This window comes from Leptodactylus fuscus, chromosome 2, assembly GCF_031893055.1.
Source record: "Leptodactylus fuscus isolate aLepFus1 chromosome 2, aLepFus1.hap2, whole genome shotgun sequence".
In the NCBI taxonomy this organism is placed as follows: domain Eukaryota; kingdom Metazoa; phylum Chordata; class Amphibia; order Anura; family Leptodactylidae; genus Leptodactylus; species Leptodactylus fuscus.
Genome location: NC_134266.1, coordinates 221,398,698 through 221,414,372, shown reverse-complemented (window position 1 = coordinate 221,414,372; position 15,675 = coordinate 221,398,698). Strand labels below are relative to the sequence as shown.

Genomic DNA, 15,675 nt, shown 5'->3' with positions numbered 1-15,675 from the left:
GACCTCTGGAAACCCAAGACCGTCCATAAGCTCATCCGAGCTAAGGACATCATGGAGGAGATCCCAGGGCTGCCGGCTGGAACCGCGGAGGTCGTTTGGAAGAACATCTCTTCGGCCCAGCTGACCAACGGGCACAAGGATATGTCGTGGATGGCCGTGCAGGGAGGTTTGGCGGTGAGGTCGTTCATGCATGCCCGCAACCTGAGCAAGACGCGCTACTGCCCCAGATGTCCCTTCAAAGAGGAGACCACCCACCATCTTTTCTGGGCCTGCCCGTTTGCTCAGGGCCTGTTGGATGCCCTGGAGGATGATTTGCAGGACTCGGTCCCCCGGAACCAGCTTTCTTACCATTCTGTTTTTTATGGACTCTTCCCGGGGACCCACCGAGAGACAGACTGCGAGAAGGCCTGGAGGATCCTCAACTGTTTCAAAGACGCTATCTGGTTCGCCAGAAACCGGCTTGTTCTCAGGAGGGAACAAGTCACCTTTCAGGACTGCTGCAGGCTCATCCACAGCTTGCTGCGGGACTACACCATCCTGGACAGCCTGAGAGGCGAAGACGAGGAAGAAGACTGAGAAGCCTTTTTCTTCGATTGTTTCCTCCATTTTGGGACTTTGCCATTTTTGTCTTTGCATTTGGTATAGTTGCATTGTCAGAGCTCTGAGCCAGTCTTCCCTCTCTCTCCCCCCTCCCTTCCCTCCCCTCCCTCCCCCAAGCTGGCTCGGGTGCTCAGGCAGTGCTATTGTGTTAGTTAGAATAGACATTGTGTTGCTCCCTCGTGTTTGTGTGTTCTTCAATAAAGCTTCGGGCACTGTGTTTACTCCCCTCCCCCCCTCCTCCACATGTCAGATAGCTAGTTGTTGAATGCATGCATGCTGTGGGGCTAGGAAGTACTGGTATGAGGTAGGACGAGGCAGAGCACTCAGGAGACTTCTTCTGGGTCTCTGCTTCGCCCTGCCCCATTAAGTATGGGAAAAGTATTTCTATTTATTTATTTATTTATTTATTTGTGCAAGTATTGTAAGCTGTGTATCAAATGCGCTGCGACGCAGTACTTTGTAAATACTTTTGCTTGACGACTGATTGTGAATAAACGCATTTTCAATCAAAAATGGTGCCGTCCGTAGCTGAGAAATTGATTTGGTTATAACCTCGCCTCATGCAGCAAAGGCTTCTGGGAATTCGGGCATGTTGTTCAGGGTGCTTGCTATAGAGGGCAGCATAACAGAGGCACTGTCTCCCTGTTTACATCTTGGGAGACAGATTTTCATATTCTTCTCAGGCGTATAATAAGTCATACATGCCTGGTAACTCTCCACTGAAATCTGTCAGGGCTAACATCATCCTGTTCCCGTGATTGGCGGACAGTCCTCCATCATAATAATGGATAGTCCTCCATTATTAAAAACATATAGGAAATGGGGAGGTAACTAAAACCTGCATTGCGGGCGTTTTCTTGGCTTAATTATGATGTTCACCATGTAGGATAAACCCCTTAGATGCTGTAATTGCAATAGAACATAGCAACTAAAGGGTTAAACTCCCAAGACTGGAGTCATAAGTTGACAACTGGGTGTAACCATTCCAAACAATCTGATACTGTCAGTACTGACTGGACAGTATCAGAGGGATACACCTCAGACTGGTAACACCTAGTTGTCAGTTTATGCATACATTTCTAGGAGGAATGGCTCAATGCAGAGTTATAAGAAATTATGTTCCAGAATTATTATTTTGTACAATTATTTACTAAAATGGACATGTCAGAAGAGGAGACGAATCCTAGGAGTTTTGCACTTTATTGTACATAGCCCATTTAAATCTTGTGCTTCTAAAACCTTGAAAGCCTTAGAAATAAAAATGTACCCCAGAAGTGGCATACATATCATTAGAGATATTTACACCACGCGGTATATAACAGAAACCTACCGTATATATAATAAATATAGGTTCTCTCATTGCTTTGTTAAATTATAAACAATAACGTATAACAGAATAAACTAGTAATACCACACTTACCAAATATCCTACAAAGCACAGATAGAGAACGGACAAGATAGCTGCTCCAATATAAAACGCCAAATGACCAAGTGAAGACACATACACCACCACAAAGTACATGTTTATGCAGCATACTATTAGAATAAGGATACCGCCAGCGATCTTCCACCCCCTGTAGGCAGAAATAAAATTCATGATCATGTATATGGTTTAAGATTAGGATGAAATATCATATTTAAACACAAAATAAATACTTTATGACCTGACAGAGCGCCGTTCTAAAGCGTGCCTAACCTTTCAAGAAACTTTGAATAAATCAATAGCATAATGGGTGTGCATGAGGAGTAACACTATTTCTGGCCTTTATAAAGCAGATTTTCTCATGGCAGGTTCTCTCTAATTTTCAGTTGTCCATGAGCTGTTCAGTGGAGATAAGTTGCTATATCTCCCATACACTGCACAAAGAAAGTAGAGGAGAATATGCTCCATAACTCACTCATTCACTATAAGGATCATATAGGATAATATAGTCAAGTACTGGCCTGTACAGCAGTAGATAAAGAGCTTGGGGTAAAATAGAAACAGCCTATTCCCTTTCAGAAGCCTCTGTCTGTGTCTCTCTTTCTCCTCTCACTCAGGTCCTGTTCGCTCCTCCCTCTCCTCTCACCATAGACTTCTATTGTGAGCTGTAATTTGACACCTCTGTGAACTTTAGTCCTGTCTCGCAGGACAGATTAAGCTGAGATTTCAGAGTGAAAGTCAGTTGAGTGGGAGTCAAATAAGCAGAGAAAGAAACATATGCCTGTGATAAAGGTAAAATTTAGTCTCTTATATTTGCTTGCACTATTAATTTATGCAAAGCTAGTGACCATTTAAGATTAAAAGTTCAGGCGTGAGCTGTACAATCATGGGGCGTACATGTGAAGTACTAGATAAACCACACTTTTACTGCAAAAGAGTGTGACATCAGAAGGAGCTGGAGACATCAATCAAGACAAAGGGAGGTATTCAGCAGAGTTTACCTGGGCAATTGAAAATTCTGTTGCTTATTAAAGTTTAAGTTTCAGAAATTACATATATTAGCCCAAGTCAGTAATGGTAATATATACACTTGCAAATATATTTTAGATCACCTGGTTCCATAAGCAGGTTATTAATGAGAAAGGCACCAACAAGCAACATGAAAAAGAGTAGTATGCACTTAAAAAACAGTTATATATACATGCAAATGAGTGTAATAGGGGTATGCAAGAACCTTCAAGAGCTCAGACATTGTATTCAGGATTCAAAAGATGAGGCTCTGGCACCCTCCATTGTATTTGAGTTTCATTCGCATATATCTAAAAACTGCTTTTTACAAGGAAATGGTGCATTTATTGGATTATCTAAAGATATAATGGTGCACAGCATAATGGCCCCTTACGATGCACTGTTCACATTGCTGTAGTGTGACACTAATGAACATTAAATCAGTTTAATATTTTGGAATTCCAAAATCTCTTCATATCATTCAAGCAGGAAAATAGTCCAAGCAACCTAAATTTGATGGTCATTTTACTTTTTCTTCAGAGATAAATTTCTCTAACATTACATAAAATCTCATGATGCACACTGAATATCACCAACAGTTATCTTTATACTTACAGTCCATTTGCAAAGTCGTTCATCACTGGCCGAAGACTGGTGAAAGTGAGTATTGGTATCAAAGCAAATGGAAGCTTAAATGAAATAAGAAAAGGGAAATCAGTCCAACAACAAAAGAAGAAATATATAGACACAGTCACATGCAGAATGCAGCAACAAATATCAGGTCTTCTCTTTATCTGAAACTGAATCTTTCAAAGACGAAACTACTGCTGCTTCCACCATCTAACAGACCTAACCCCGATATCTCCATTGCAGTCTCTGGCATTACTATAACTTCTAGGCAGTGTGTCCGCCGCCTCAGGGTTATCTTTAATTCTGAACTTTCCTTTACCCCCCATATCCAATCACTCACACACTTGTGTCACATCTCCACCTCAAAAACATCTCCAGAATCCGGCCTTTCCTTACCAGATTCATTAAAGACACTTATTGTTGCTCTGATTCATTCTCGCCTTGACTACTGTAACTCCTTACTAATTGGTCTTCCCCTTACTAAACTCTCTCCTCTACAATCTATTCTGAATGCAGCGGCCAGGCTCATTTATCAGGCTAGACGCTACAGCGATGCCTACAGTCTATGCCAGTCACTACATTGGCTGCCTAATACATAAAACAATATAAAGTTATCACCCTCATCCACAAGGCTCTCCATAATTTTGCACCTCCCTACATTTCCTCCATCACTTCTGTCTATGCCCAACCCCTGCTCTCCGTTCACTCAATGACCTAAGACTTACATCCTCTATTATCAGAACCTCCCACGCTCGTTTTCAAGATTTCTCCCGAGCTGCACCACTTCTCTGAAATGCTCTACCCCAGACAATCAGATTAACTTCCAATTTCTACAGATTCAAATGAAAACTAAAGACACACCTTTTCATACAGGCCTATCCCAATTCCTAATGTTAAACCTTTCCACAGTTGGGATCTTTAAAACTAACCCTTCACTGTTCACGCTCCCGCATTACCCCACAAGATATGATGCCATATCGTACTATAACTTTAAATGTCCAGACTCCAACCTCTTGTATCATCCCCTCTACCTCTACCTCATACAGAAGATTGTAAGCTCTTGCAAGTAGGGCCCTCAGTCCCATTGTGTGAATTGACTATTACATTCTCTTGTCTCTTGTTCTAGAATGGCCATCCCAGTCCCCAGACCTGAATATCATTGAACATTTGTGGGATGATTTGAGAGCGGGCTGTCCATGCTCGGCGACCATCAAACTTAACTGAACTTGAATTGTTTTGTAAAGAGGAATGGTCCAAAATACCTTCATCCAGGATCCAGGAACTGATTAAAAGCTACAGGAAGTGACTAGAGGCTGTTATCTTTGCAAAAGGAGGATCTACTAAATATTAATGTCACTTTTCTGTTGAGGTGCCCATACTTTTGCACCAGTCAAATTTTGGTTTAATGCATATTGCACATTTTCTGTTAGTACAATAAACCTCATTTCAATCCTGAAATATTACTGTGTCCATCAGTTATTAGATATATCAAACTGAAATGGCTGCTGCAAACACCAAAATATTTAGAACTAAAAATGATTAAGATTAATAGGGGTGCCCAAACTTTTTCATAGGACTGTATCCTTTATATGGCCACTTGTAGAAGTATGTAACTGCCAAGCAACTAACTCTACCTATCATAACTCTTATAAGATTACTTGAGAGAAGATTATAGTTAAAGGGAGTCTGTCATGAAAACTGATGTCAAACTCATGACAGTACCTAGTAGGGTAATCTGCCTGAAGGGGTTAATTTGAGACTATATTTATGACTATACTGAACACAGAGCTGTGGAATTGGACTCCTTACCGATTATAGGTAGTGTTTGAGTCAGAATCGGGAAAAAGCTACTGACTCCAACTCTGACTCAAACTAAAATGAGTCAGAGATGAGCGAACACTATTCGAAACAGCAGTTTCGAATAGCACGCTCCCATACAAATGAATGGACGTAGCTGGCATGTGGAGGGTTAAGCGGCCAGCCGCCGGCAAAGTCCGCGTGCCAGCCGCTTCCATTAATTTCTATGAGAGCGTGCTATTCGAAACGGCTGTTTCTAATAGTGTTCGCTCATCTCTAGTCAGAACAAATACAAATATTATGCCAAAATTTTTTTTCTCATGCAACAATTCTGGACTGCTAAGAACAGTAGAGAATACAATGTCCTTCCATGAGTCTCAAAGAAGTTTCTGTAGAGTTGGCAAGAATAGCTAAACAGATTTGCCATATGAACTCATGATACAGCACAGAAGGCATCTCACCTGCAGACTCTGAAGCACATTGAGGAAATCATTCATTCCTGTTAGGTGCTCAACATCTTGGAAAATGGCAACAAGCAAAGTGGGAGTAATTGCAATAGATCGAGTAAGGATCACTCTTGCAAATCGTGACCACTTCAAGTTCAGGAAACCCTAAAAAACAAAAAGTTAGTAACACATTAATAATAAATCATTTAGAGAAAATTATATGCATTATTAAATCTACCTCATTCATACATCTTTAGTACATATACCGGTCTTACCGTGGTCTCAAAGGCTGGACACTAGATTACATTAAAGAGTTAATAAGATTGATAACAAATCCTTTAAGCAAGTCATCAATAGAAGATTGCTGGAAGACTGACACCTGGGGTCTCTGCACATCAGTAATCTGAAGTGCTGATGGACGAGTGCAGTGGCGCCTTCACTGAAGCCAAGCACATCACCATACGTTGTACAGCAGATGTGCTTAATATTGCAACTCAGCCCTTTTACTTGAATGAGAATGAGCTGCAGACAGGCCCTTGATATGTTCTGTGACGTGAAAGTGGTACTCACAGATCAGCAATGACAGCAGATCCATTAGGTTCCTGGGGGTCAGACCCCGATGATCTTTGAATGATGACCCATACAAAGGATAGCTCACCAATCGTATAAGCCTAAAATACTCTTTTAAAAGCCCCAACTACAAAGGCTATTAGATACTAGCCTAAATTTAAAGAACAATCCACCTTATGTGCAATTGGGAATGTAATCAATTGTTCCCTGAATGCAGCCATTTTAGGCTGTGCAGGGGTTTAATAGGGTTGTCTACTTTAAATAATCCCCTTTTGATGGAAGGGTTCCCTTACAATAAGCTGATCAGAGTGCCGCACTGATGGGACTCCCTACAATCATTGCAATCTGTGGTGAAACATGGCAGCAAGTGCTCAATCTCCCATCAGTCTCTACTGCGGGGGAACATTTGATGTTTTGTCACTTCCTAGATTATTTGCAATTTGGAGTAATTTTGTTAGTCCAGTTTGTTCTGGAACAGTGACTGCTCTGACCTCTTTATCTAGAGATAACTTGCATTCTGTTCTGGTGCTGTCCCAGAGCCTAAGCAATGGCTTTAGAACAGCTTTCACCTTTTCTTTCCTCATCTTTCTGGAATTTCCTCTAAGGGTGCATGCACACTACGTAACGCCGGGCGTATATGAGAGCCGTACACGCCGGCGTTACAGCAGGGCTGCCGAACACTTCCCATTCACTTCAATGGGAGCGCTCGTAAACGCCGCTGTTACGAGCGCTCCCATTGAAGTGAATGGGAAGTGTTCGGCAGTCTGCCGTAATGCCGGCGTGTACGGCTCTCATACACGCCCGGCGTTACGTAGTGTGCATGCACCCTAATAGTGTTCTTGTAATTATTTTATAGGGACTATTTCACTGCCCTAGTAAAAATGAAAAAAATTAAAATAAAAATCACAAAGTTTTACATTTTGCAGGGAAAACAATGATTTCCCATCACAAATATGCCAGTGCTTTGTTACCTGTGGCAGTTTAACTGCTCCGGCACCCTAAACCAGCACTGTGCCCCTCTCATGCTTTGGATTGCTGGGGCTCCTGGTAGTCTGACCCCACAATTAAGAAATAATGGCAGATCCATTGAGTGATCATGCATACAAGTAAAATAATAAAAATACATCTAAATATCAATCACCTAGACTCCATGTGACACGGGTGGTGCCCACCTGAAGATTCACAATCAGTTTTTTTTCCCAGATAATAGATGAATGTAATGTTATAGGAATCTTATTTACTTACCTCCATAACAAACTGTCCAGAGTAAGTGCCAGTCATAGTAGAGCTTTGACCTGCTGCCAATATCCCAACTGCCCAAATATAAAGAGCAGCAGGTCCAAAATAGCACCCTAAAACGACACCCTAGAAAATAAGAAACCACAGATAAGCTAACAGATAACATGTCTACTCTGAAGGCCCATGAAATATGTAAAGAAAGCTGAATAGGCGCCTCTCCAGTCAAAATCACTGCAAAAATGCAAAATAAAAAGTAGTGTCCTAACAATCCTAAACCTCATTTGGTTAGTTTACAAAAGCAGCCTGCAATCTCCTATAATAATAGTAGTATTAGCCCAAACACCCTTGGCCCAGAAATAATGTACTGGTACTTCCATATTATACATATTATTGCTGCAATACTGCAGGGAAAAGTCACGGATTAGCTCTATTAAAATACAATGGAGATAATCCAAGTGCAGATCCTCAGGCCAATTCAGTCTTAACATTTCGGTTTTAAATTTTCTAAAAAAATAAATAAATTTTTAAAAAAGCGGATTTACCGATGGCAAATCCATGGCATATTAACAAGGTCTATAGGTACATATCGTGTACGGTCACACACCTGATTCTTTTATCTCTTACACCTCCATAATGACTGGAACTATGCAAGAAAAATCAGTAATTTTGTGGACTTGTAATATTAACCTTGGTAACTCTACATTGACACTTCGAAAATACATATGGCAAAGTCATGATACAAAAAGCAATGTGTCATTTCAAAGAACTTTGTGCCACCTGACCGCCTCAGACGTACTGTATATCCATAGGTGGGACAGTCTTCTAATGGCATAAATCTAGTGTAGCTTACAAATTGACTTTTCAGTACATTATCGATTTGTAGACATACTCACCCCCTTGTAAATATCCACTTTCAAGGGGTCTGTGTTGTTGGGAAATAAACTGCTTTGGCTGGTTTGGTTAAAACACTCTCCGAGCTGAGAGAGGAAACAGAAAATAGAAATTGGACCTTCTTAGAGAGAACTTATGATAAATCTATTTATCTGTCACAAGCGGCGGATTCAACAACACAATTCGTAGCATTTTAAAGTAAAAATTTAACATATCAGCAAAAGTAACACCAACACACATTAACCCCTTCAGAACAACGACTCGTTTTGCCTTTGACAAATTTTGTCATCTTAGCTTTACACAAAAAGTAAATTTTTTTAATTTTTGCATCAGTAAAGCAAAAAGACGCGGAATCCGCCTGAAGAAAGGGCAGCTCGCTTCTTTTTTCCGCTAGCGGCAACATGCAACATGTATACTAATATATAGAGTTTACGCCTAGAAATATGAACAGGCACCTGCTAGGGCATAGCAATGATTGATAGCACTTCAAGGTATCATATGAAGGAGTACCAAATGGCTTTAACCAGTTTTTAATATAATTAAATGAACTATATATGGTTTTACATGATAAATGGAAAACTCAAAAACTCAGGGGTGGCGTAAAATTAAAAGGGTTACTGACCTAGCCCTAGTTCTTCATTTGGGTATTACTTAATCCGTTCCCTTTGATGCTGGAATTCACTGGAGAATTGCTGATGCTTACATAATCACTGGCCCCAATGGTCACATATGTGGTACTAGTGATGTAATCAGCAATACTTCACTGTGACACGTGACCACTGAGCCCAGTAATTGGATGCAGGAGCTTTGTGAGCCTTAGAAATAGATTTTTTTTTTATTTTAAATCACCCCTGGCCACCCTAGATTGCTCATTTATACTAGAAACCCCCTTTGAAAACATAACAAAAAAAGGTAAATAAATTAAACAAATTAGGTTTTCAGCCTCCAGAATTTACCTCTACACTGGCTGGTATTTAGGCCATTTTTAAACAATTATTGATAAAAATGTCTTACCACTTCAGCATTGGTTTTTCCATAGAAGGCCTCAGCGAACACTGCCACAACAAAGACGTTGATAAGGAAAGATATAAATAAGGCTATAGTTGACTCAATGAAAAAATATTTGTTGGCCTCTCTGATTTCTTTTTTGTTGGAACGATTTATATCCCTGGACTGGAAGAGAGAAAGATGGAAATGAAGAGTTTTCATTATGATGCCACTTCTATGTATATATCAATGAACACAATTACAAAACAATTAGAACAAAAACATCGCAGAAAATTGGAGGCTTCTACCATCAAGATACTGTCAACTATTCTAGACACAAACCAGAAATTATATGAAAATTATATATATACACACATATATTTTTTTTTTTTTCCACTTCACAGGTGTGCCCTGTCAGGTTTAATAAGTGGCATTTCTTGCCTTATAAATATACGACAGATTTTCAGTTGTTTCACACTTTTCTGTTAAGTCTATAATTCCACATGTGTTAATTCATAGTTTTGATGCCTTCAGTGGGAATGTACAATTTTCATAATCATGAAAATACAGAAAACTCTTTGAATGAGCAGGTGTGTCCAAACTTTTGGTCTGTACTGTGTGCATGTATATATATATATATATATATATATATATATATATATATATATATATATATATATATATATATATATATATATATATTACCTCTGTCAGATGGAATTTCTGAGAACTCTTCATTCAAAATCAATTTTTTTTACCCCAGAAATCATTTCCAGTGGGGAATAATATGGATGATGTCTAGGAAAACCCTTTGGAGCAACACTCTACATGTAAACAAGCTTTCACTACCCTGTGTTTCAAGTTGTGAACCATTAAGAACAAATGATATGATAGTAATACATAAAAACATTTGTGGTTTCACATGTTAAAAAAAATACCTTAACCAAAGCTGAATGCAAGTACATATTGTGAGGCATAATGACAGCTCCTACTATTCCCACTGCTTGTTCAAGTTGAGGAGTCCCACAACCATCACAGTAAGGAAAAAACATGCCCTTAAGAAGTTTTCCTTGATCAGGCTTGACACGCACATACTGAAAAAGAGGAAAAAATGAGGAGGAAATTAAATGTCTACTTTATACCACATCACAAACATTGTATGGCAAAAAAAAAAAAAAGATAATTTGAAACCCATGGAAACTCAGAGAGATCACACAAACTCCTTGCAGATGTTGTCCTAGGCAGGATTCGAACCCAGGACTCCAGCACTGCAAGGATGCAGTGCTACCCACTGTGCACATGCCCATTTCCTGTACACCGTAATTAACACTTGTATAACGGCTGGCCAATACATACAATTCATTCTATAATTTCTGAAAGATTGACAAAAGTCAAGAATCCAGTCCACAAAACTAACTGGACAACCTACCTCATAGCCAAAAGTTACTGCCATTATTGTGATCAATAGCCCAAAAAATGCTTCCAATTTCCTCAAACCTACAAATATACAAAAGTCACCTAGTTAACAAGAAATCAATATATTTTTAAACACAGATGCAGATAAATGTATATTACAAGGCCAAATATGAACACAAAAATATAAATTCTTAAAAACGTTCTAGTTTCTTCTGTCATTTTCAGCACCCAATATACTAATTAGACTCTTCACTATCATGTGGGTGTTCCTGAGCTATCCAGTTCAGGACCGCCCACCTGACAGAAGAGCGACTACTTAGCATATTAGAATGCTGAAACATCACACAAATTAAATTACTCAGGAATGGTGGGGGCTAGAGTCAGTGAAGCAGCACCTATTACAGGATGCAAAGAGTAGGAGCTGGTGGAGGTGCTGAAAGGTTCTCTGTATGTACCTCTTAATACAATACAACACAAGTCTCAGGATGATCTGCACCTACTCCCTGAGATCATGTAGAGTTTAACTGAACTTCTAAGTGGAAAAGCTCTTTAAAATGTTCTTAGGACGTGTTTGAACAGTTCTGTGTATTACAGTATACTGACCGTACTTATCCAGGAAGAGAAAGACAAAAGTGTCTGCGATTGTGATCAGCACTCCTCCCCATAATGGAATTCTGGCGGGACACAATGAGACAAGAATATAAAGACATCAGATAATCTGTAAGTGTCTGCGGTTTTCTATCTAGAATATAATTGACTGATATTTAGATTTCACCTGCAAACTGTAATTAAATGAGCGAGATTAAGAAAGGAGCCTACCGTCTACAGGAATTACTAGACATTGTAAGTATAAGGTTGTGGTGCTACATGTAACACTATAATTAAAAATAATCCCAATTTATTCTGCTTGTAGACATTTCTAGCATCAAACTGCAAGAGGATACAGATTACAGAAGTATACTGAATACTTTTGGTACACATTTTATTTCATTCATACTTTTCACCTGCTCATTTGTAATAAGCCTATGTTCACATGAGACTGATACACTGCAGTTTTTCCTGCAATGAAATGGAGGTGGAAAACCTACTGTGTTCTACAGCAGCACCAAAGAGAAGATTAAAACAAATCTCACTGAACACTCCACACAGGTTAAAATCTGTAGAAAAACCTTCAGTAGATTTGTTTATAAAAAAATAAAAAAAAATAAAACATTTGGAGCATTATTTTTTTTTTACCTCTGTGGAATGGCAAACACTAATGGAGAATGTGACAAATCCATACATCACATTGAAGAGATTACTATATGTATTCATATTATGACTGGGCGATTAATGAAAGTCTGACAATTCTATTTTTTAACATAATTGTCAAATCGAGTCTGACCTTTCTTCCCCACCGCTTCTGGTTGGTCTTTCAATATGCACTCACTCACAAGCAGAGCGAGTGCCATAACTTGTGGGTCTGGCTTTCTGATCATGGGCATTAAAAATTGATGATAGTGACACCAATACTCCTTTAGCTAAGCCCCCCCCCCACCAAACCAGTGGCACCCTCCCCCACTTGTTTTTGCCGGTAAGGCTCCTGCGAAGTCAAACCGCAGGTGCCGTCCGGTTTGTATGGCAGCCACGAGCCTTCTGAAGACACCCAGGCCTGTCATAGTAATACAACTAAAAATAATTCAGCAATTCATAAGTCCCTTAAAATCCCATTAAACCAATAAAAGGAGGAGGAGCTTACATTCCCACAGACAGAAGGTTGATGGCAATAGCTGAACCAATGACCTCTTGCATGTCAGATCCAATGATAGCCAGCTCTACCATAAGCCATAAGATTATACGGGGAACCTAACAAGACACAATAAATGAATGTCACATACTGTTATAACAATGTTTAAAAGGACAAAGTAATAATAATAATACATTAAAGGATAGACAAATTGAGACATTACAGAATAATTAATCAATTCGCACAATGGAATTGAGGGCCCTGCTCACAAGAGCTTACAATCCATAAGAAAGTAAAGTAAAGTACATATATGCACATAAACCAGGATCATTTAATAACATTTCATACAGGGTGTCCGGAAAGTACGCAAAGTGAAAGGGTGGACTTTAGCCGGTATGTGAAGCGTTTTTGTTTTTTTTTTATTAATGAATATGTGACCGTAAATGCACCGTTGTGGCGCTGCAGGTAGACCCAGATGTCGGTTTCCTATCCTTCAATGCGCCATGTGAAAATAGAAACGAAGAAGAGAAAGCGCTTTAATGGTAAATCAGTTTAATCACTGTTACTTATTTACAAGAATAGCTGGAAGTGCTGGCCGCCTGCTCGATGCAAGCTGTGCAACACCGGGAGATGGATTGATGCACCTGTTCACAGATCCCTGGCATGGCCCTCACCTCGACGAATGCAGCCTGGATGTGGCTCACGAGCGCTTCCTCAAGCAATTCTTGTAATATGTAACAGTGATTAAACTGATTTCCCAATAAAGGCACAGCGAGGGTTAGGAAACAGACATCTTGGTCTACCTGCAGCACCACAACGGTGCAATTCTGGTTACATGTTCATTAATAAAAATCGCTTCATATACCGACTAAAGTCCACCCATTCATTTTGTGTACTTACTTTCCGGACACCCTGTATAACTACAAGCATAGTCATTCACTTTATCTGAAATATCCAGGTTATAAAAATGCTGTGCAAAGTGATAGAGAGGCCAGTTGATAGAGATATAGCCTGTATATAAACAGTGGGGGAACTTTAGCAATCTGCTTTGCCACTTCTCTGGTGTGAAAAAGATAAAAAAACTTGTTGCAAGTGGCTGTTTTTATACTGCCCTTTCCAAAAAGGGCAAGGTGCGAGAGTGCTGGGACAGAGCCAATGGCCCTGCCAGATTTATTCTCAGGAGCCCTACACTGGCTAAATTACAGTACAGGCGCACGGCGTCCTCCTCATTTATCAGGTGCAGCCTCTGCTGGAGCAGGAGATATAAACACCACCATTGGAAGCACCTGTCTTCAGAAATCTCACCCATTATCTTTACAGTAAAGGCACACAGGACTTCAGGCTACCTCATGAAGCAAGCAGAAGTCAAAAGCATTCACTTGCATAACAAAATATAACAGAACATACCTTTGGATACTGCCGATTACATACTTCTGCTAGGTGAAGACCAGTCACTACTCCTAACCTAGCTGCCAGACGCTGCAGAAGAAGGCCGATAATGGTGGCAGCCAGGAGAACCCACAATAGCTGAGGAAACATAACAAAACTATTACTATACTTTATCGACATATTCAGAAGGCATTGTACTTCAACTGTACACTGCTACTCTGCAACAAAAACACAAAAATTATTAGCTACAAATACTTACAAATTAAAGAAGAAAACAAAACAAAATTCTAAATTTCTCAGTAATATGCTAAAAAAGGTGATTGGTCAAAATGTACCAAATAGTTGTGCCTAGAAGTGTTCAGTACCGTGATCAGTACCACCCGCTACATCATTCCATTAGAGTATCTTATAGACGCTCCTTTTAATTCAATGACGGATTCACTTCAGCCTTTGATTTTTTTTTTTCTGGTATTTCCTTAAAGAAACACTCAACCTAGAAATTTATTCAATGTATACAGAAGTTTGTCTACCAGTTCTAAACCTCTGGTAAATTAAGGGGTACAAGCTGCAGGCTTAGGGTTTTCCCACCACAATTGGGGGAAAAAAAAAAAAATCAACTTTTTTTTCTCCCCGTTCCGTTTATTCAGTATGGATGATGAATCTCCGTATGGTCGCTAGTTATAGACAAGATGTGTGAAGCAAGTCAAGGAGTGCTGGTCGGTATCTGTGTATGCTTCAGGAACTGACTCTTGCCTTTGTGCACCATGGGCTCCCTATTATACTTCTGTGGTTGTAAAGGAGTGGAACTGAGAAAACTTCAAAGTGGATCAAGCAAAATCATTCAGTATATAGAACAGTGCGTGCCAATCACAGGTTCCCCTATGGCAGTGTGTGCAAATAACAGGTGCCCCTATAACAGTGTGTGCCAATCATAGGTTCCCCTATGGCAGTGTGTGCAAATAACAGGTGCCCCTATAACAGTGTGTGCCAATCACAGGTGCCCCTATAACAGTGTGTGCCAATCACAGGTGCCCCAATAACAGTGTGTGCCAATCACAGGTGCCCCAATAACAGTGTGTGCCAATCACAGGTGCCCCAATAACAGTGTGTGCCAATCACAGGTGCCCCTATAACAGTGTGTGCCAATCATAGGTTCCCCTATGGCAGTGTGTGCAAATAACAGGTGCCCCTATAACAGTGTGCGCCTGTCACAGGTGTTCTCATAACAAAATTTTTGACTCTTACAGTTGCAGAATCCTAAAATGCCTTGTATAGCTGCTTGCATACAGTCAAAAAGCCGTACTTCAAAGACACTTAATACTGTATAGAAAAGAAGTCATTTAGTCACCTTAAAGTTTGCTACAGAGCCAGACTGCAAGTCAGATTCAATGTTTCCAGGATCTAGATAGGCAATGCTCATCAAAAAGCCTGGCCCAGTGAAGGCCCACAGCTTCCGGAAACTGAACCAAGAGTGCTGGAAAAAAAAAAAAAGATAATATAATATATGGACAGTATACGTGGGTCAGTAATATACAGATATATTTACAAGACAA

At 39.9% G+C, this 15,675-nt stretch overlaps 1 protein-coding gene across 3 annotated transcripts in view; it reads right to left on the bottom strand.

Annotated features, from left to right (window-relative positions):
* SLC11A2 (solute carrier family 11 member 2) overlaps positions 1-15,675 on the bottom strand; it is a 56,614-nt gene that overhangs the window by 24,685 nt on the left and 16,254 nt on the right. For all 3 annotated transcript variants that reach the window (XM_075265651.1, XM_075265653.1, XM_075265652.1), the window contains exons 4-15: positions 15,471-15,596; positions 14,141-14,260; positions 12,746-12,852; positions 11,611-11,681; positions 11,021-11,088; positions 10,530-10,685; positions 9,619-9,777; positions 8,607-8,690; positions 7,720-7,839; positions 5,920-6,069; positions 3,647-3,720; positions 2,021-2,174 (exon numbers count right to left, since the gene is read on the bottom strand). In XM_075265651.1, coding sequence (XP_075121752.1) covers positions 2,021-2,174; positions 3,647-3,720; positions 5,920-6,069; positions 7,720-7,839; positions 8,607-8,690; positions 9,619-9,777; positions 10,530-10,685; positions 11,021-11,088; positions 11,611-11,681; positions 12,746-12,852; positions 14,141-14,260; positions 15,471-15,596 — 1,389 coding nt within the window. The remainder of the gene's footprint in view (positions 1-2,020; positions 2,175-3,646; positions 3,721-5,919; positions 6,070-7,719; positions 7,840-8,606; positions 8,691-9,618; positions 9,778-10,529; positions 10,686-11,020; positions 11,089-11,610; positions 11,682-12,745; positions 12,853-14,140; positions 14,261-15,470; positions 15,597-15,675) is intronic.